The sequence below is a fragment of the Euprymna scolopes genome, chromosome 38 (genome assembly GCF_053919585.1).
Source record: "Euprymna scolopes isolate OS-2025 chromosome 38, ASM5391958v1, whole genome shotgun sequence".
NCBI lineage: Eukaryota > Metazoa > Mollusca > Cephalopoda > Sepiida > Sepiolidae > Euprymna > Euprymna scolopes.
Genome location: NC_136519.1, coordinates 81,849,650 through 81,872,775, shown reverse-complemented (window position 1 = coordinate 81,872,775; position 23,126 = coordinate 81,849,650). Strand labels below are relative to the sequence as shown.

The following is a 23,126-nucleotide window of genomic DNA, read 5'->3' as shown; positions in this document are numbered from 1 at the left end:
GCCATACATCGAAGGCTTTTGATATGTCAAGAGGAATTGCCCTAGAGAGGAAGCCTTTGTCAAGAGATTCACTAGTCCTATAAGATGTAACCGTTAGCACATCTGCTATAGGTCTGGTAGAACAGGAACCGTATTGCATGTCACTAAGAAGGTTATTTCTCATCTTTTATTATTAGTTGTTGCTTTTTACGACGTTTCGGCCAACTATTCCTCTGGCGTTCGTCAGGTGGTAACCGCGAGGAATAGGAACCTCGAATCTCCTAACTGCATTCTCAGCAATCACTGCCATCTGTAGTTGTTGTTGTCGTCGTCTTACCACGTTTTGGCCAAGTAAACCCCTGGCTGGTTTTGGGTAGGATTGAAACCGCTATTTTCAGAAAATGTCCACCTGAAACCGTAGAGATTCAACGTCTCTATCAACTGCGCCACGGACCCCGAAGGGCGATCGAGGTTGGATTCTTTGATCTTATAAATCCACGTTTATTTAATATCCAGTTATTCCAAAAGAACGAACAATCGACTGCAGTCATAAATTAAATATCTGACATAAATAATATTTAGTTATTTGCAAGAACAATGACAATCGACTGAATTTCTATGATTTCAATATCTGTTATCTTTTAACACCTGCCTACTGGGTTCGATTCTAGCCTTTTCCTAATATCATTTTCAAACTTATCTAGTTTTGCTTCCTTATTTACTGTCCCTTCTCATATCATTGTGAGCTTGCCATTACAATAACCGCAAGGCAAAGACAGGCTCGCAGCGTCTCTTCTGTGGGAAAGAGGTTGCAGGGAAGAGAAAAGGGCATCCCCACTAGGCTACAAAGTCTATTTTGAACTCTGTCAAGGCAGAATAAGACTTTCTAGCATCTCCAGCCCAGATGTGGCAACAGTACTCCATCATTGGATGTTCCTGGCTTTTATACAGGTAGAGAATTGACATCAGCAGTAAGATATCTACTGGAGCAATAGAACGATCCCATATTTTTAGAGCAGCATTGGCAACAGATTTGATGTACGTGTTTCATCTCAAATCAGGAGTAATAGGTCATATCCAGAAGCTTGTCAAAACATGAAGCCTCTCTAAGACGAAAGTCATTCATTTCAATTGATGCCAGATGGGCATCAGAGCATTGATGATGTAAAGATAGAATCTTGGTTTTAGATGCATTAAAAGTAACCAGCCACCTCTTCCCCCACGTGTTCAAGATCAGCCGAGAGAGAATCAGAGAGAACTTGGTCATTTACGACCTTTGATGTGTTGCCATAGATGATAGTGTAGTCAGCAAAAGTGTCTACGAATAACCTTATAATGTGATTTGGAAGATCATTGATGTAGATCAGGAAAAGAGTTGGGCCCAGGATAGACCCTTGAGTGACTCCAGCATTAATACTGCGAGATTCTGATTTCTGCCCATCAAAGACTACTCTTATGAAACTATCAGAAAGAAATGATTTAATAATTGAGAAGACATTTTCAGCTACACCATAGTTAGAGATTTTGTGGAGTAGACCTTTATGCCATACCCTATCAAAGACCTTTGATATGTCAAGAGCAATTGCCTTAGAAAGGAACCCTCGATCGAGAGATTCGCTAATCTTACGAGATATATCCGTTAGCACATCTGCTGTAGATCTAGCAGAACGGAAACCATATTTCATGTCATTGAGGAGTGTATTTTTGCTGAGGTGGTTGACTACTTCTCTATTTAACACACATTCCAGAAACTTACTCATGAGATGAAAACAATTTAAAAATGCTTATTATTGGTTAGCGTTTGATCTTGACGTACTATTTTTTTTTTGTGATTTTATTTAGATCATTAAATAAAATGGTTTCATACCTTGTCTGGATTGGTTTCTAGAAACAGATTATAAAAACCGAAAATAGTAAGAGAAATAGGTCCAGAAAAGTTCCAAGCAAATCTGTGTTTAACTTACAGCTAAAGTGATGTAGGGTGCGACCATGCTTCCTATTCTCGCGGCGGACGAACTGACTCCTAGGGCTGCATGGCGCACAACTGTCGGAAACAATTCCGCTGTCATGTTATAAGCGATGGCGTAGCTGGCCGAAATAGCGAACTTTCCTGACAGAGCAAGTGTAAGAGACAGCCATTTGATGTCTGAAAAAAAAACCCATAAAAAATGAATTGTTCATTCATATTCATTCTTTTTTTGATGACTGTTAATCTCATCTTTATAGTTGTTGTTTTACCATGTTTCGGAGTCCGTGGTGCAATGGATACACGCGTTGACTCTCTATAGTTCCAGTTGAGTATTGTCTGAAGATAGCGGCTTCAATCCTACCCAAGCAACCCAGACGATTAGTTGGCAAATACGTGGCGAAACAACAGCAACTATGGAAGGCGATAATTAGTGGGGATAAATTACAAGACTCAGCATTACTATCCAGTCGCGGTTAATTACCTGAAGAAGGCCAGAAGATGAGTTGGCCGAAACATGGTGAAACAACAACAACAACAACAACAACAACTATGAAGATGAGGATAACAGTCTGCAAAAAAGAATTAAAGCAAAAATCATGAGGCCTAATCTCAAAGGATTCCAGAAAATAAAAAAATAAAAAATAAACGAATAAAAATACATAAATCAAAGGGTACTGATGCAGAACCTGACCCAAGATTGAGTCGGTATTTTCTGGTAGTTTACGGTAAGCTGCTAGAAAAAGCCGATACAATATCCTTAAATACATATATATATATATATATATATATATATATATATATATATATATATATATATATAATTCTGCTTGTTTTTCTGTTTTATTTTCAATCAAAATATTTATTTCAATTCTTCTTCGTGTTATTTGAGATAAATCTGACTACTGGTCTTATCTTGAACGTTATCTTGCACAACGTTGTGGTCGATATAACCTCTGTATTTCACCGATTTTAATGGCAATGGAAGTGTGGAATATTCGTTGATGATCATTCAATCCCGGACTACGTCAGGTCTCCCTGCTAGTTTGATATATATTTCCATTTTCAAATAGCAAGTTTGTGCATATTATGTCACGGAAAACTTCTTTAAAATGCAAAAAAAAAAAAAAATGAAATTTGGGAGGTATTTATTAATTGATGTCTAATATCTATAGTAATTTCAATCACTAATTTTAGGGAAGAGGTCATTAGTTTTTAGAAAATGTGTTCACACCGGTTTTGGAGGTTTTACTTTGGGATGTTTTGTAAAGATGAAGATGTTTTTTTGGGATGAGCTGGATTCATAGAAATATTTTCAGTGAAAAGGATTTGCAGGTTTTATAATCAAAATGTGAGATAAACGAGATATTGTCATACGGTAAACAAAACAAAATAATGAGTTCAGAAGGCATTTTTTTTTAAAAAGGGAGATTTAATATATACTTAAAATGGAAGGTTTACAGAAATAAATGAAAAAACATTGAAAGTTCATGAATATTTTTAGAGTTCTTGTAAAAACAATGGGGTTCATTAACTGAAACATTAGAAGAAGTCTAGAAAGATTTTCGGTTTTCCGGCTTTACGTCTTGCATGGGTGGAAATGTTTTGTTATATACCTCCGAGTGTATAAGTCGCCATGTTTGATATTTGCAAAGAATTTACTCTATATTTCCGAGGTTTCGTATTTAAATTCTAGTTAAAAGTTAGGGTTAGGGTTAGATTCTAGTTAAAAGTTATGGTTAGATTCTAGTTAAAAGTCAAAACTAAAAACTAAATAAAAATTATCAAACAAAACGCCAGAAGATATTATTTCTAAAATATTAAAAACAACAACAAAAAAAGAATGTTGGTTAAGGTTTAATTAGATCCGTTAACGTCAGACGATGAACTGAACACGTCAAAAACAAAACTTTCAAACAAGAACATAAGCTATGGGGAAGTGATCATTAGAGTTTTAGGAATAAAACAAAATAATGATATAATATTCACAAAAGAGATAATCTATATATGTTTAAAATGTTTGTGAATGTTTTAGAGTTCTTGTAAAAACAATTGGGTTCATTAACTGAAACATTAGAAGAAGTCTGTAAATATTTCCTTAGTGTTTAGGTATATGTTCACGCCGGTTTTGGGGTTTTACTTTGAGGGGGGTTGTAATTGTGAGAAAAACGAGAGACACTAACATACGATAAACAAAACAAAATAATGAGTTTAGAAGGCATATATTCTTAAAAGAGATAATTTAAATATGTTTAGAATGGAAGGTTTACAGCAATAGAAAAAAAAAAAAAAAGAATGTTCCTGAATGTTTTTAGAGTTCTTGTAAAAGCAATTGGATTCATTAATTGAAACATTAGAAGAAGTCTGTAAATATTTCCAATTTTCCGGCTTCCGTCTTGCATGGGCGGAAATGTTATGATTAGTTGCAGAAAAACAAAACTGTCATGAATTTAACCGTCGTGTCGACACATTCACGGCAAACACTGCTCTGTTAAGATGTGTGGCAAAAAAAAAAAGGAGCAAACACGCTTCTATTGGATCTCAGGTGAGTGTACCTAGGAGGTACCTTCAATAAGTTTCCAGACATTTTTCGTATGGGCACTTTTAGTGATAGTTCACACATGAAACTCTAGTTCACTTCGAAGTAATCTCCTCCGGCTGCAATGCACTTGTACCGTTCTAACAACTTCTGGAAGGCCCCATGGGAGTCCTCTTGTGTAAGTGTGTCAATCACTCTCGTCACAGCCTCTTTCATCTCCTCAATTATCTCATCAAGATAACCTCTAAAGTTTTCCTTGAGCTTAGGAGAATAATCAAAACGTGAGAAAAACGAGGGACATTAAAAGGTAAACAAAAAATAATGAGTTAAGAAGGTGTATATTCACAAAAGAGATAATTTTTATATATGTTTCAAATGGAAGGTTTACAATAATAGAAAAAAAAGCAGAATGTTTGTAAATATTTTTTTTAGAGTTTTTGTAAAAACAAAAGAGTTCATTCGCTGAAACATTAGAGGAAGTCCGGATGAATTATTTAAAAGCAGGGAGTTTCAGAGGTCAAGAAAATTGTATTCAAACTTCTCTGCTCAATTAAATAAATTATACTTCACTAGCCCACAGGGGACTCATTCATATGTAATATATTGATGTTGGCATTCTGTAGATGTTTAGTGTAAATGGAGACGCTCTGATATTATTGTAGCTTTTTTTTTTAAACTGCAAAAGTATTTATCTAAGCTAGCACGAACGCCCCGTAAAGCCCGGTCATAAAATACGCTTAAATATGATATTTTAATTCTTGCAGATTTGCGTATATATTAATATAAGTTAATGTTCTATCGATTTTTATATGTTATAAAGTTGCGATTTCAAAAATAAAAAATATATCCACATGACTTGAGCGCATTAGCTTGAATCGAAACCGAAATAAAAACTTATATATATATATATATATTTAGTAGAAATGGTAATTAATAAAAACCTGAAGAAAGTGCTCAATACTGTTGTAGAGCAAATACGCGTTTTATTTTTATTACCGTATCTTTCTGTTTAGTTACATTATTGTTTCAGCTACAAGACCGTTTTTTGGCCGTCAGGTAGCTTCCTCAGACTTTTACAGAAATGTTTGTTTATGGTGGAATGAAAGAGTGAATGATGTCAGGGGATGGGTGCGATAAATATATATATATATATAAATATATATATATATATATATATATATATATATATATATATATATATATATATATATAACTTTAGTTCCTTCAGCCATAAACAAAACCAAAACTTATGAAGAATTATTGATTAAATTATTTATAAGAAAAATAGATGACTTAAGTGCCATCAGCTCTAGTCGAAACCGAACCCAAAACTCATGAAGAATTCTTGATAAAATTATTTATGACAAGAAATAGAAGAACATAACAATTAAACGACCCGGATGTAAGCGTGACACACAAACACACACGCTATCGTATTTATATATAGATTAAAAGTTGTTTCTAAAGGTCGATTTTTTTTTGTATTAGTAAAATATTTCAGTCAGACGGATTGGAAACATTTCAATAAATCAGTTTTAACAGATTGACAGACGATAATAAGTCGATAAGTTGTGTGTGTGTGTGTATGTGTTCGTTAATGATTGTGTGCGTAAGTGGGGGGGGGTGTTTCAGAGTGAGCCCCTTTAGTAGGCCGCCCAGCGACCCCAATCGGGTCAACTGAATCCACTGATTTATTGAAGAAAATTCTAGTTTTTAAAGAGTTTGGGTAGTTCACAGAAAGACTATTTCAAATAAATTCAGAAAGTTTTCTGATTGGTCAAAAATATAATTATTTGTTTATATGCAGGATATTGTAATGCGCAGACGATATGCGTACAGATGCGTTTATGTATTCTGATTTTGTACGTCGATGTGTAAACATCGACACTACAAAGACTTACAATAAGTTTAAGTATACGAAAACGTGTTTGTACTTTTTAAGAAAAAAACATTAAAGCATTTTGCAACAGATGTTTCAGTGAAAAAAATCTTTTACAAAGTAACTATGATCAAATTAATGGTTGTGTTTTTTTTTTCATAGAAAATATTTAAGAAAATCTTTTTGCAAGAAAAGTTTAAATAAAATAAATTATGTCAGGGCTATGAATTCCGTTATAGAAGCGTTGATTTAATTTGAATAACATAAAATATGCATCAAGTGCGTTTGAAAGCCAAATTACAACGCAGTATTACGAAAATAAATAAATATTTTACTTGTTTGAAATTTATAATTTAAATATATTTCGGATCCGCTCTGTATAAAACTGCCTTGTTGAGGGTGGTGAGCTTAATGTTTTTAGCCAATTTTTTTCGATATTTGTCGTCCGAAGGATCGAGCTTCAAAATAATACCGATCTCATGAAAATCCATCGCCTTTGTCAAAAGTTTTATGCAGGCATACATAATACATAATACGTACATACATACATACATACATACATACATACATACATACATGCATGCATGCATACATACATACATACATGTAAACAGACAAGTGAGATTTATATTATAGATTAGTGTAATTATATTCATGCAGATATTTTACATGATTTATACTTACGTAATATTTGCCTAAAAAGTTTATAATAAATGTAAACCTCTTTCTAGGTATATTTACATGCAAGGCGCACGGCATTGCACGATCGTAAAATACGCTTAAATATGATATTTCGATTAATGCAGATTTCGTATTTACTATTATACAAGCAGTTCCGCCCAGCTTTGCTCGGGCCCTGTGTACTGTTCATAACTTTATGTGCGTATGTATATATATGGATTAAAATTTTGACTCATGTCCAGGTAACCTACATCTAAAATTTTAAGTATTTAGACCCAAAATTGTCAGGAGTTTGGTAGAGTCTGCAAAGGTCAACTCTTTCAACTTTGACTTCCTGACAACCAAAATTTCGCCCAAAACTGATTAAAACGCTTGCTGCATATTTGAATACCCTTTATGTAAAATTTCAAATGTTTAGACCCAAAATTGGCTTAATAGTTTGCTAGAGACCGCAAAGGTAAAATCTTTTGAACTTTCACCCCTTTGCAGCCAAATTCTCGACCAAAAACCGATTAAAACTTTGCCTTATGTAAAATTTCAAATAGTTAGACGAAATATTGCCTAAGTAATTTGATAGAGGTTTCATTTTTTAAAACTTTGACCCCAATTTTGATCCCTTAACATTTAGTGTTTTGGGCTCAAATCAAATTTAAAAAGTTTGATCAATGTCCAAGTAAGCTTTCATTTAACATTTCAAGTCTTTAGACCCAAAATTGGCGGAGGAGTTTGGTAGAGTTTTCCAATATAAATCGTTAAACTTTGACCCCTTGACAGCCAAATTTCTGGCTGAAAACCGATTAAAAAAAAGATTTTCCCAAATCTCAATACGCATCTGTCAAATCTCGAGTCTCTAGACCGAAAATTGACAGAGTTATTCGGTAGGGAAGCACACACACACACACACACACACACACACACACACACACACACACACACACACACACACACACATTTTCATTTTTATAGATATATAGATTCACCAACCTTTAGCCCAAATATTGACAAACGCAGACGCAATGCAGCTGAGGCCTGAGAAAATGGTGGACCCGCAGAAGAGAGGTTTTCGCCCCCAACGATCCATAGTGAAAATTAGCGTTGTGTAAGCCGGGATCTCCACCAATGCAGAAAGCAGTGTGCTTTCGTACAGGTTGTTGCTCAACGATCCGGCGTTAAACATGAGACCGTAATAAACCATGTTGATGACTGCCCTGTCAATAAAGAAAAGACAACAAAAACTCGGATAACAAGCAAAGGTAGTCGGTGTTGCCCGGATAAATGAATAAGAGTATTATATACGCGATAAAGAATTCAAGAAACAAGATGCGATTTTTGAATCCGGGTCTTTTGGAGGCAAAAAAAAAAAAAAAAAAGGCAGAAAAACAAAAAAATAATTTCGAAAGAAATGAACAAAGCGAAAACATTCCTTGTCCATGGCGTAAGTAGGAAAGCACGATCAACAAAATAATAGCATTGTCCAAGAAAGATCGGGAATCAGGTGAACCGCTTACGACAGGATTGATAAAAGATTATTTAATGTTCCCTGTTGATCTTTATATAGATAGATAGATAGATAGAGATAGAGAGAGAGAGAGAGAGAGAGAGAGAGAGAGAGAGAGAGAGAGAGAGAGAGAGAGGGGGAATCTTGATGGAGGGACTGATTGGTCAAGAACAAGAGAACTTTGATGCTAATTTCGAAATCATTACTATTTTAATTTATATATCCGCTTCCCACTAGACGAAATGTTACAAAATGTCGGAAAGTAGGATTTAAAATCAACGTCAAACTTTGACCGAACAAAAATTGCCTGGGCAACCCTATCGACATTCCCAAGTAGAGCCGCCTTACAATTAGCAAATATAATGACCTCCTTTATATCTCCACAGAAAATGGATATCCCCTGTAAAGGTGCATGCGCGCGTAATTGTAAAGCAAGAGTTGCACAACCCACAACCACTTTTCTGGAGTCGATACTGCTTGGTTCCAATGGTAAGAAGTCCAGGAATACTGAAAACAATACCGAAACAAACGAAGAGCACATACAGCGCCTAGTATTCCTAAATGTCAACCCTTTTAGCGTGACACTATTTCTAGTGCCACTGGTTGTTATTATTGTGTTATCTCCCCCCCCACACACTCACACCAAAGCCGGGGTGTGATTTGGTCGCGTGGAGACGTTTCAAGACATTTATGTAAAACACAGCCGGTCACGCTATTGACCATGCCGTCGTGTTGCATTAGTATTGACCAGGCTTAACGATGCTTATCTCCGGTGATTTCACGGGAATCGGTGTGTCAGCGCGATTATGCCGTGTCAATTAAGCGATTAGTAATAAAGTAACTGTTTGTCAAAAAATTAGAGGAAAAAATCAGGGAAGGTTGACTTCATAGAACTGTACAGGAATATACATTTCTGTCGACAGTGAGCGAACTGGGCGCTTCTACACTATTGGAACTGAATTTCGCATAAAAACAATGGTATCTACGTATTCCTCGTATTTTTAAGATGATTATATCCAAAAAATTACGAAAATCGACAAGGTAGACAATTATTTATTAAAGAAAAAAAAAAAGAAGAATTTGATGAAAACGATCAGGACACTGAAGTGTTCAATAGGGAGGTAATTTTCCGTTCCGATTTAAACAAGATAGCGGCAATTTTTCACCTGCTAACACAATTAAAGTTGTTTTGTTTAATAATTCAGTAATATTCAGGTAATTTCGACTGCATGATTTGGAAGCTACCATTGTAGTTTATTAGAATTGATAAAACAATCAGTTGAAATCATTTTTTTTAAATCTGAAAACTCCATTTATCGGCTACAAAATCTCGTCCAAACAGTGTAGAAGCAAATAGTCGGAATTCAAACCATGAAGAGTTGAGATAATGTTTTTGAATTATTTGCACAACGTTTCAGTCGATGTAACCTCCGACCTTATTCAGGTGTATCATGTCAAAAATGGCAATCATTCTGTCGACGAAATCCTTGCGCAAGGAACCTTGGCGTAGTGGATAAAATACTTGGTGAAATTGAGTTGTAAGTTACACCCTTCAAAAGGTGAATAGCATCGTATATTACTTCAAACTTCTACTCGGTCATGGCTGACGAAACGACAACGCACTAACCGGTGGATTAAGTAAAGTGTTCAGTTCGAAATTTCTTATTGATTCCGAAATTCCGTTCGAAAAAAACAAACAAAACAACAAAAAAAAACAAACAAACAATTATCGAAGTCCGACAAGACATATCAGAAGACAGTTGGATATTACATCGGCTGAAACGCTGTGTGAATAACTCTAAAGATTCCAAATAATACCAACAGATCTACTATTTTTTATAAAAAATTATTTCGATATCCGTATTATTTGTATTCTTCGGACTAACTGAGTCTTATTTGCACAACGAATGGGAAGACACAACCAGAGACGGTGGACTTTCTAGAACTGTACAGGAATATACCTTTCTGTCGACAGAGAGCGAAATCGGCCTTTCTACACCATTGGAACGAAATCATTCTGTCGACGAAATCCTTGCGCAAGGACCCTTGGCGTAGTGGATAAAATACTTGGTGAAATTGAGTTGTAAGTTACACTCTTCAAAAGGTGAATAGCATCGTATATTACTTCAAACTTCTACTCGGTCATGGCTGACGAAACGACAACGCACTAACCGGTGGATTAAGTAAAGTGTTCAGTTCGAAATTTCTTATTGATTCCGAAATTCCGTTCGAAAAAAACAAAAAAAAAAAAAAAAAAAAAAAACAATTATCGAAGTCCGACAAGACATATCAGAAGACAGTTGGATATTACATCGGCTGAAACGCTGTGTGAATAACTCTAAAGATTCCAAATAATACCAACAGATCTACTATTTTTTATAAAAAATTATTTCGATATCCGTATTATTTGTATTCTTCGGACTAACTGAGTCTTATTTGCACAACGAATGGGAAGACACAACCAGAGACGGTGGACTTTCTAGAACTGTACAGGAATATACCTTTCTGTCGACAGAGAGCGAAATCGGCCTTTCTACACCATTGGAACGAAATTCCGAAAATCATAATGCTGTATAGTACTGGCCAGGTATATTATTTGGATTCTTCGGACTAACTGAATCTTATTTGCACAACGTTTCGGTCGATGTAATTTCCGCCCTCTTCCATGTGTATTTTGTTGAACTCTGGAGTCTTTATGTCGAATTCGGGAAATTTGAATGGAACACTTTATTTAATCCACAGATGTACAATGATTTCGTCCCGTCAGCCATGACTGAGTAGAAATTCTTAGTAATTCCCCAGTGTATTTTGAGTGTCGCCCGCAATGAGTAATATAAATTATAGCTGAATTTACAAAGTACTTTATCCACTACGTCATGGGTCCTTGCAGGCAATTCTAATATAAATTTTGGGAGCCTTAAACCATACTTTTACTTTTAGAAATACAATCTTACTACCTTAGTATTTATCCCTATTAATTACTACGTATATATATATATATATATATATATATATATATATATATATATATATATATATATATATATATATATATATATATATATCCAAATAAAAAATGGGCGACTTTCTAAGAAAAACACCGGTTCTCCGAGGCGGAGACGTTAACCTTTATATCGTTTTAAAAAATCAACAGCAAAACCATTTAAACAGATGAACGATAATAACAAAGCAGTAAGTCGTCTATGGCAATATAAATTATAGCTGAATTTACAAAGTACTTTATCCACTACGTCATGGGTCCTAATGCTTTATTTTTAAAGTGTTTTTTATTTAATAAGTCTGGAGAAAGGCTGTTCTTGTGAAAATTTTCCAACGACATATTGTTTGAATTTGTCGAAATGGTCTTGAAACAATTGTAACTAACAACGAAATACACTTTTTGTTGCTATCAACACATTTCTTGAAATCGTGGTCTTTGTTAAAACAGTATATATATATATATATATATATATATATATATATATATATATATATATATATATATATATACTAGCTGTACCCTGCCACGCGTTGCTGTGGCTCAAATGTGCGCAATGGAAAAAGTTCCAAAATGAGAAAAAGCATGTTTCTTATAGGTCTAAATTTCCATTTTGCATGGGTACACAGTTTTTGTTGTTCCATTTTCTTAGCTGATATAGAGATTTTCCGGTTTGGTGACTCTTGAATATGTAACATAGATTGTCCATGTGAAAAAACAGTCAGTGTGTAAATGACAATAAAATTGAAAGTGCAATTTGCTAAAGTGTAATGATGTATCCGGTGGAATCATAGGAATGCATGGAATGAAGATATATTCATCTGTGAAAGATCCTGTTAAGATTGTTGTTTCTATGATATTGTTTGTTATTTTTTTTACTGCAAGCTATGTGCCATTGCAAAGCTTGGATTGGTTTATATTTCACAACATGATAATTAGTACACCAAATTTCAGTTGCAATACATGCGGTGGCATCCCTGGCAAATATAACTGTTGGATAATTAACCACTTTATCTGCTTTCACAACAGTGTCGATGGATTTGTATTTGACTAACTCACTTGGAATTTTACATTTAATTATAGCGTTAAGTTCATGGACATCTTTGTATTGACCTGCAAGAATAGCTCATTTACTCAGCCAAATGGAATTCTTATAATTTGAATATCTGCAAAAACCTTTTAAACTAACTATTCTTTTGATGAAATAAAATTACAGAAATTACAGAAGTTAAAAGTCAAAGAATTTTGCCCTTAACTCTGATTAGCTGGCACTTTTTCGTGCCCAATTTCCCACAAGTGATGCAAAAGTTTTTGTGCAGATCGAACAGTCTGCAACTGTGCATGCATATTTTGAGTTAAGTTTAATGTCTTCACATGGAACAAAAAAGTAGAGTATTTGAGGCAAGCATTTATTTCATCTGCTGGTGTTGATTGAAGAATAACAGGTAACATTTGTCTGAAATCTCCTGCAAGCAATATTACTGCATTCCCAAATGGTCTGAAATTGCCAGGCAAATCTTGCAAGGATCGACCAAGAGCCTCAAGTGATTTTTTGCGTACCATTGTGCATTCATCCTAAACAATAAGTTTGCATTTTTGCAATATTTTTCCCCATATTGGATGTTTTGGAGATGTCGAACATGACATTTTTGAAAAATTGAATGTTTTAAAGTAGAATAAATAATTCTTCTACTTGGCAGCAAGGTCGCAGGTATTCCTCATGCAGCAAGGGCTAAGGCTATGTCATTTTGTTACCAAATGGCTGCCAAAATCAATTTAATTAGAAAGGTTTTACCAGTTACTTCTGGTGCTGTTCAAGGTAGCAGTAATTTCGAAATAACTTCTATTCTCACAGTCAGTAAATTAGGTGACTAAAATAGGATTTATCCATGTTTTGACAATGCCTTATTCACTGTAATTAATTTAGGAGACTAAAATAGGATGAGGGATTAGAGATGGACAGATAGAGAGGAAGATATATAAATAGAAAAGAGACAGTGAGAGGAAAATAGAGAAAGAGAAGGAGATAGAGAGATAAAGGGATTGATAGATAAACAGAGAGAGGGGGAGAGTTAGAAACAGAGAGGGATGAAACAGAGGGAAGGAGAGAGATAGAGGGAGTTAGAGAGAGAAAGGGGCTCAAAGAGAGATGGAGAGGGTGATATAGAGAGAAAGATAGATTGAGAGAGGGAAAGGGAGAGATGGATAGAGAGAGATATTGAGAGAGGGGGAGAGAAACAGAAGGTGAACTACACTTCACCGTTTTTTTCCTCGTTCAGTAGAGAAGAAATCTTTCGAGACTGAGGCAATTTTAATGTTTTGTTATTATCCAGAGTACCCCCTTTTTTTTGGGGGGGGGGCTAGATTTTCCTCGCATTAGAAACCGACCGGGTTATCTGTACTTTCACTTAACAAATTAATAAAAGAAAAACATATTGTAAAATTTGAATTTAACAGGAAAATACTATTTTAAAAAATAGCACGGTAACATAAGTGCATAAATGCCACTTTAGGTACTCCTTGAGCGTTGAGTTCTATGGCGACCAGCATAATTATTTAATGGTCGCTCCCTTAGCCCCCCCCCAGTCAAGGCTAATGCATGCGCACGTAACATTTTTTTTATTTACTGACGTTGGCTTAGTAACTAAACGATTTATTGATAATTTCGTAACCCTTAAACGCATGCCGGAAGATTTAAATTGGTTCATTATTGTTGTAATGAAAAATAAAAGTTTCATTCAACACAAAACCAAAAACACATATTAATGATAAATGATTTATTATTCTATTCATTGAAATTTACTAATTTTTAAATAAAAAAGTAAGAAAAAAAAGTTAATAAAAAAATAGTTGCTTATGTGCGCATAAACAACTTGTTTTTTTTTTTAGATTAGGTCAACCTTATAATCACCCCTCCCCCAACCTCCTTATCTTAAGAACAGCTTCCGGAATAAACACCACTTTTGGAGGGGGGGCTATTTGCAAAATTTAACTGATATTTGTTGTCAGCATACCCACCCGAAAATACTATTAAAAAAAAGGTGGGGTTCAGTGCCCGTGGCAGAAAAGTAGATTTATTTATCAATAAAAGTTGCGGAGAAGTAAATTTATTTATCAATAAAAGTCGTCATTTAAAAAAGAAAATTGTGGCGGTGGACCTAAATGTTTTGTTTTCGCACTATTCAACAATTTGTTCATTCGCGCATGTAAATTAAAAAATATTTGTAAAAGTGAGAAGTTATCAGTAAATGATTTAGTTTTTTTTTTAAATTTATTTATTTATTTTTTTTTTTATATTAGGTCCACCTCCACAAATGTTAAGAACGGCTTTCAGAATAAACACCCCCAACCTCTCCATGTTAACAACGGATTTCGGAATAAACACCATTGGGGGGGGGATATTTAAAAAAAAGTCGATAAAAGTCGTCATTTAAAAAGAAATTTAAAATCAAATGTTTGTAAAAGTGAGAAATTATTAATAAATGTTTAGTAACATTTTTCGGTGCTAATACAGAGAGTGATCCGCGCTATTTTTTAAATCGTGTTTTTTTTAATCAATTGCAAGGTTAAAGTACAGAATAGGTACAAAACACCCTCCCCTCCCCATGTTAAGAATGGCTTTTTAAATAATAACGTTATTATTTCAGCATGGATCACTCTCTGCATGAGTACCCATTTTTCTTTTAATATTCATAAAAAGTAAAACTTTTTTCAAAATAAATAAATAAATAAATGTTTGTAAATGTGACAAATAATCGTTTAGTTACGGCAACATCAGTAAATAAAATATGTTACGTGCGGGGTGAGGTGGGAGACTAAGGGAGGGAGCGACTATTATTTTTTTCTACTGGTCGCCATGTAACTCAACGCCCAAGGAGTACCAAAATGTAATTTTTTTTGTCAAATAAATAAATAAATTTCAAGCAATTTTTTGCAATAAATAATAGATAGCAACTTCGTTAATTTTACGACTCGCCCCAGCATATTATAAACACCGTAACTTCCCCATGTTAAGAACGGCTTTCGAGGTTTATGGCAGGGCGTTTTTTTTGTTTTTTTTTAACATGGGGGTAGGGTGTTTATAATACGTTGAGGCATGTCGTAAAAATGAAACAGTTTAGAAAAAGTTAAAACAACTTTTTTATGTAAACAATGCCGTGAAAATAAACTAAACAATGAAAACGTAATGTTTCCTGAGTGAAAAGCCTTAACATGAATAAAATTAAAAAAATTGGTAAGTACATAAATGATTTTAAATTTTTAAAATATGGGATTATTATTATTTTTTTTGTGTGTGTGTGCTAATGCAGAGAGTGATCCGCGCTATTTTTTTAAAAATCGTTTTCCACGTTTAATTAAAGTTTTATATGTTTTTATTCAATTATAAGGTTAAAGTACAGAATAGGTACAAAACACCCTCCCTTCCCCATGTTAAGAATGGCTTTTTAAATAATAACATTATTATTTCAGCACGGATCACTCTCTGCATGAGTAAGTTTTTTTTTTTTTTTTTTTTTTTTTTTACTTATCGAGTTAACAGAAAATGAAATCTTTCGTCAATTCTGGCTGTGAAATGAATCGAACCGGAAGTTCAGTTTTATCAACAGAACAGATTCGCAGTAACGGTTAAAAATATATTTATTTTATTTAATATTTTAATAATTCGCGAGGTAAATTTATTTCAATAACATAAAAACATACCTCGACTCTAAAGATGGGTTGTCTGAAAATTTCAAATAAATTGGTAACGTAGAAATAGGGTTTTATTCTTTTAGAACGAACCAGCATTTACATTTATATATATATATATATATATATATATATATATATATATATATATATATATATATATATATGTATTACAATAGAAAAATGCGAGCATGAAAAGTAATATGGTTTAGACCAAAAATTGGAGGAGGACTTTGGTAGAATCTGCAAAGGTCAACTCTTTCAACTTTGACCTTTTGGTAAAAACTGATTAAAATGCTTGCCGCATGTCTGAATACACGTTATGTATAAATTTCAAATGTTTAGGCCCAAAATTGGCCGAGTAGTTTGCTAGACATCGCAAAGATCAAATCTTTTGAACTTTGACCCCTTCGTAGCTTAAACTTTCGACCGATTAAAAAGCTAGCCCTATTTCTGAATACCCTTCATGTAAACCTTCAAATGTTTAGACCAGAAATTAGCTGAGTAATTTGGTAGAGACGGAAGAGGTATTTTTTTTAACTTTGACCTTAATTTTGACCCCTTAACATTTATTTTTTGGGCTCTAATCAAATTAAAAAGTTTGATTCATGCCCAAGTAACCTACATTTAAAATTTCAAGTGTTTAGACGCAAATAGGCGGAGAAGTTTGGTAGATTTTTCAAAGCTCAAATCGTTGAACTTTGACCCCTTGGCAGTCAAATTTCTGGCCGAAAACCGATTAAAAAGATGTTCCAAATCTCAATATTCCTTATGTTGAAGTCTCGAGTCTCTAAAAATTAAAAGAGTTATTTGGTAGGGAAATGCACACACACACACATATATGTGAAAAATTATTTACTATGATAATTAATTACCTACAGACACTAGTGTTTCATCCTTCGGGAATCTTCAGTGCAGGGTGTTACGATTAACACCGGTCGATAGATTCGAACTCGGCGACACAAGTCATCTCTGGCTGTATTATCAAGGACCATATCCATTCGGCCACCATTAACCGCGTGAAATAACGTTGAAATTAAACATTTAAAAAGTTTTTTATAAATATTTTTTTACGTCAGTCAGAGTAATCTAATCATTATAGGATGATCTATGCAGGAGAGGTAAATTGACGGACTTAATTCAACTGAAAATGCTCAACGATAAGAAACGAGTTTCTTAAAGGGGCTGTCATAATATATATATATATATATATATATATATATATATATATATATATATATATATATATATATATATATATATAGGGTGACCCCCCCCAAAGAAAAACGCTGGAAAGAATAAAACACAATGTCTTTAAATGCTGTAGAACGGGAAAAAAGGCAAAATACCCTAGTGTTTTGATGTGATGTTTTGAATATAATAAACTAGATATGACCAAAGTTTCATTTCATTCGGACAAAACACTAAGAAACGGGGCCTAATTAGAGTTGGGGCCCGTTTTTTTTGGTCACCCTGTATGTATGTGTGTGTGTGTGTGTGTGTGTTTGTGTGTGCGTGTGTTTTTGTGTGTGTGTGTGTGTGTGTGTGTGTGCGCTATTATTTATATTTATTGTTTATTGTTTTCTTACATATGAGCCACCACTTATCAAGGCCCGGGGGACACTGGAGGATAAGGGTTTATGAGTGTACAGTAATCAATGGGATAATATCTTAGTAATCGTTAGTAGTAGAAATTTGGTAAATTGGATTACTTAAGAGGACGGTGCAACAAGAATTTGTTTACGTTGGACTTGAAGACAACCAAATTGAAGTCAGCTTGAAAGTAGGCAAACGGAAGAGAGTTCCACAGGTGTGCAGTTCTAAGAAAGAAGCTTTGTTCATGGAGTTTAGGTTTAAGTTTAGGCACAGATAAAGAGTGGGGGAAATTATTGATAGTGGTTTTAGCTAGACGAGTGTTTTTCGTGAAAGTATTCCGAGGGGAACCATAGATTGAAGCTCAGATGAGCACTTGCCATGAAAATAACGATAGAGCAGAGACAGGCTCGCAACGTCTCTTCTGTGAGAAAGAGGTTGCAGGGAAGAGAAAAGGGCATCCCCTACGAGGCTACGAAGTCTATTTTGAACTTTTTCAAGACAGAACAAGTCCTTTCTAGCAGCTCCTGCCCAGATATGGTAACAGTACTCCATCCTTGGACGTACCTGGCTTTTATATAGGTAGAAAATTGCATCAGCAGTAAGATATCTACTGGAGCCGTAGAAGGAACCCAATTATTTCTCCAGCAACCCTTGCAACATATTCTTTCCATATTGTGTTAACTTCTATACAAGGTTTGCTTCGTAGATGTATATGTATATGTTGCTTCTTTGGGTTGTCTTACTCTCCCCCATTCTTCTCTGTCTATAAGTTTTATTCCGTCTCATTGGGGTAGATGGTTTCTACTTAACCTCCATATACGGTTATTCAGGAATTCAACTTTTGCAACTGAATGTCATCAAGTACTCTATCCACTATGCCACGGGTCACTGCGGAAGTGCAAATAACATCCGAGATGAGAACAATAGTCCAAAGAATCCAAATAAAACGAATAATTAATCATCATCTCAAAAAATTAACAATCACGATTTAGCTATGTTAATCATATTTTCAAATGTGACGAATTTTATCTTAAATCTAATGAAAACGAAATTGAATTCTTCTTACCAATTGAAGGATACGATTAAACTTCGTATTAAAAGAATCTTTGATTTGAATAATTCTTTTAATCCAACTTTTTTAACTGGATTCTCTTTTTCTTCCGTTTCAATGATTTCCAAATTTGGCAATGGACTTTTATTCATTTTGGCCATTTGAATAAATATTTCTTTCGCTTCTTCCAATCTTCCTTTGCTTATCAACCATCTTGGAGATTCTTTAATTAAACTAAAATAAAAAGAAAAATAAGAAAGCAATATTTACAGATAAAAATGTGTTCATAGTCAAATACGTGTTGCATATCATTAAAATTATCTGTCCGCTATATGTTCAACATTCAACACTAAGATCTTAGTGACTTCTTTGCCACGTTGACTTCCTACCATGATGTCATTTCCTGAACACGCTATCTTAATTTTTAACTTGAGTTAAAAATTCCTTTTTACTTAATCTACATTCCCGTAGAGAATTCCGTTTCGGACAAGAATAATAAATATTCAGAGAACTGTATAAAATACATTAAAAAGATTTTATGTGTCCATAATTTTATTAAACATTTACATAATATCAGTACCGTTATTATTAATCGTGTAGGTATTTTTTTTAATAGTTTCAACATATATTATAAAAAAAAAAATGAAAAATGTAATAACAAACAGAGACTTACACTTACAAAAATATTTCTTCTTAATTATCTTTTAATATTTTGAACAACAAAACCAAAAAAAAAAAAAAAAAAACACAAAAGGGAGTAAATAAAGAGTGGAGTATATGGGTTGGGGTTTCTTCTAATATAATACACGTGGAAACTATATAGAAAAATACCTCCATAATTAATAATAATGGCCCTGTGCCCAATATTATTCAAATGTTTAAAAAAATATCAGTCAATGGTCGAAATAATTGTACGCTTGTATAATTAATAAACTTGAACATTTAAGATTACACAAAAATATGTCTGTTTCCACTGAAACGGTATATTATAAAGTATACGAAACATGTCTAAAAAGTATCCGGCCATTATTTTCCCCATGCGAAATAGAGACGATAGCGCGGCGCCATTCTACACGGTGAAGGACATCTTCACGCGCAAAGTTTTGGGTGAACTTCTAGCGCGCCAGTCGTTGCCTATCGGTAACTGAGTGAAGTGTTACACGACGTGCTCGTGGAATCACCGATTCTATCAAGATGACTGAACGTGTTGAGCAACGGTACTGCATCAAATTTTGTCAAAAGCTTCGTGATTCTCAAAGCGAAACAATTCGTATGATTCAACGGGTGTTTGGAGAAGATGCGATGCGTGTAATACAAATTAAGGAATGGTTCAATCGAAAGCGGAAGATGACCAGCGTTCTGGCAGGCCCAAAACTGCTCGAGGTGCAGCTGTTGTTGAAGGGGTACGAAATTTAGAGATGACAGATCGTCGTTCCGTCGTGCTGGTGCTTGCCGAAGAGGTTGGAGCGAGTAAAGATTCCGTACATGCAATTTGGGCATGCGCAGAGTGTCAGCAAAATTAGTGCCCAGGTTGTTTTGGACACTTATCCTGTATTTCTGAACACCGTGATGAATGGAGATGGGTTATGGTGTACGGATAAAAACAGTCGTCGCAATGGAATTTGTCTTTATCCACCTTACGTCGACGCCTTTCTTTCTTTGACATGTTAACTCTAAACCCTTAATATAAGTTGATCTCAAATTTTTGCACCTCTCCCCCATTCCTTATAGTAATCATGCTGACCCCTTCATCTTTCATTTTTCTGTTCTTTCTTTTTTTCTTCTTTCTTTTTTTCTTTCTTTTCCCTCTTTATCTCTTTCTACTCCTCCCATTTAAGTCTTGGCATTCTCTTTCCCCCCTGTCGCCTCCTATTTTGAGTCTAAAATGTCACTTAATGTCACCCTTCCCACTTAAATTTTTAGCATTTTAATATTTTATTTTTATAAATAAAAAAATAAATTTCACTTGGATTTCATTTGAGAACCAGATGCCTTTATTACATCGCCTGACGAGAGACTTTTGGTTTCTTGTAAATCAATTGTCCGAAATATTAGCATGTTTAGTTTAGTGACTATGTAATATTTGTCGATATATATATATATATATATATATATATATATATATATATATACATATATACATATATATACATATATACATATACATATATATACATATATGCATATACATATATATACATATATACATATACATATATATACATATATACATATACATATATATATACATATATACATATACATATACATATATATACATATATACATATATATACATATATACATATATATATATACATATATATACATATATATACATATATACATATAAACATATGCATATATATACATATATACATATACATATATATATACATATATACATATATATACATATACATACGTATACATATATATACATATATACATATACATATATACATATATATACATACATATATATATATGTATATATATATACATATATATACATATATACATATATATACATATATATACATATATACATATACACACATATATATACATATATACATATATATATACATATATACATATATATACATATATACATATACATATATACATATACATATATACATATACATTTATACATATACATTTATATATATATATATATATATATATATATATATATATATATATATATATATATATATACTCACCACTATTTTTTGAAAGACCGAAAAAAGCGCGACAAGAGTGAAGCAAAATCAAGGTGATACTGACTGTCTTCCTTGATATCCGTAGAACTGTGCATTATAAATACGCACCGAAAGGACAAACAGTGACAAAGGAGTACTGTCAGTATGTTCTCCGGCGTCTCCGTGAAGCAGTTCGGCGCAAAACACCAAACATGTGGACTGGGAAAAATTGGAAACTGCACCACGACAACGCCCTCGCACGCTCTCATCCCATTTAATCCAACATTTCTTGGTCAAACATGGAATTCCAGTAGTTCACTAATCTTCTTACTCTCCAGACATGGCTACTTGCGACTTATGGTTGTCTCCAAAAATAAAGACGCCACTGAAAAGATTCCATTTTAAGAGCAGAGAAGAGATAATGAAGAAAGCGATGGCGGATATGAACACCATTCCAAAAGAAGACTTCCAGAGGCGTTTCCAGCAGTGGAACGATCAGTGGACTAAGTGCGTGCAAGCATAAGAGGTCAACTTTGAAGGAGATTAGGGTTAAAACCCCGTCAGGTATGTGAAATATTTTTTCTGGCCTAAGGTCGGATACTTTTTAGACAAGCCTCGTATCCCGAAAGGATGAAACACTAGTGTCTGTAGGCATTTAATTATTATAGTTAAAAAAATAATTATGACAGCCCCTTTAAGAAATTCGTTTCTTATCGTTGAGCACTTTCAGTTGAATTAAAGTCGGTCAATTTAGCTCTTATGCATAGATCATCGTATAACAATTAGATCACTGTCTGACTGACGTAAGGAGCATTTAAAATTAAAATGTTTAAAATTCAACGCTATTTCACGCGGTTAATGGTAGCCGAATGGATACGGTCTCCGCTAATCGAGCCAGAGATGTCTCATGTCGCGGGTTTCGAATCGTTCGGCTGGTGTCAATCGTGACACCCTGCACTGAAGAATCCCGAAAGGATGAAACACTAGTGTCTGTAGGTATTTAATTATTATAGTTAAAAAATAATTATATATATATATATATATATATATATATATATATATATATATATATATATATATATATATATATATATATATATATACTAGCAAAAGTACCCGTCGTTGACTGGGTTAAAAAACAGCCTACAGAAAATGGACTCTGATTTATGAAAGTATGATAGGTTATAAAAAGGAAGGGTTGTAAATTTGGGTTGAATTTGAGGTATCAAAACCAAAGCAAAATATGATGAAAGTAAAAATAAAATAGATAAACCCCATAATTTATTATACCATACCTGTTCACACTGAAACACTTATCACAATATTCTGTGGATCTATAATAAAAAACATTGTTAAACTTTGCGATATATTTCCATTCTACGGAGGTCAGGCGCGAACGAACACCCCATAATTTTATTATACCATATTTCTTCAAACTGAAACATAATTATCAAATTATACTTAGGCAGATAGATATGAAAAGTCTTTATTAAAGTTTGTGTCTATTTCCATTCTATGAAGGCCAGACGCGAATGCAGACCC

General features: G+C 33.8%; 1 protein-coding gene across 1 annotated transcript in view; it reads right to left on the bottom strand.

Moving 5' to 3' along the window:
- LOC145263300 (organic cation transporter protein-like) overlaps window positions 1-23,126 on the bottom strand; it is a 76,399-nt gene that overhangs the window by 8,860 nt on the left and 44,413 nt on the right. Inside the window, exons 6-8 of the mRNA XM_080120381.1 lie at window positions 18,892-19,110; window positions 8,029-8,252; window positions 1,944-2,125 (exon numbers count right to left, since the gene is read on the bottom strand). Of these exons, the coding sequence (XP_079976507.1) occupies window positions 1,944-2,125; window positions 8,029-8,252; window positions 18,892-19,110 (625 nt within the window). The remainder of the gene's footprint in view (window positions 1-1,943; window positions 2,126-8,028; window positions 8,253-18,891; window positions 19,111-23,126) is intronic.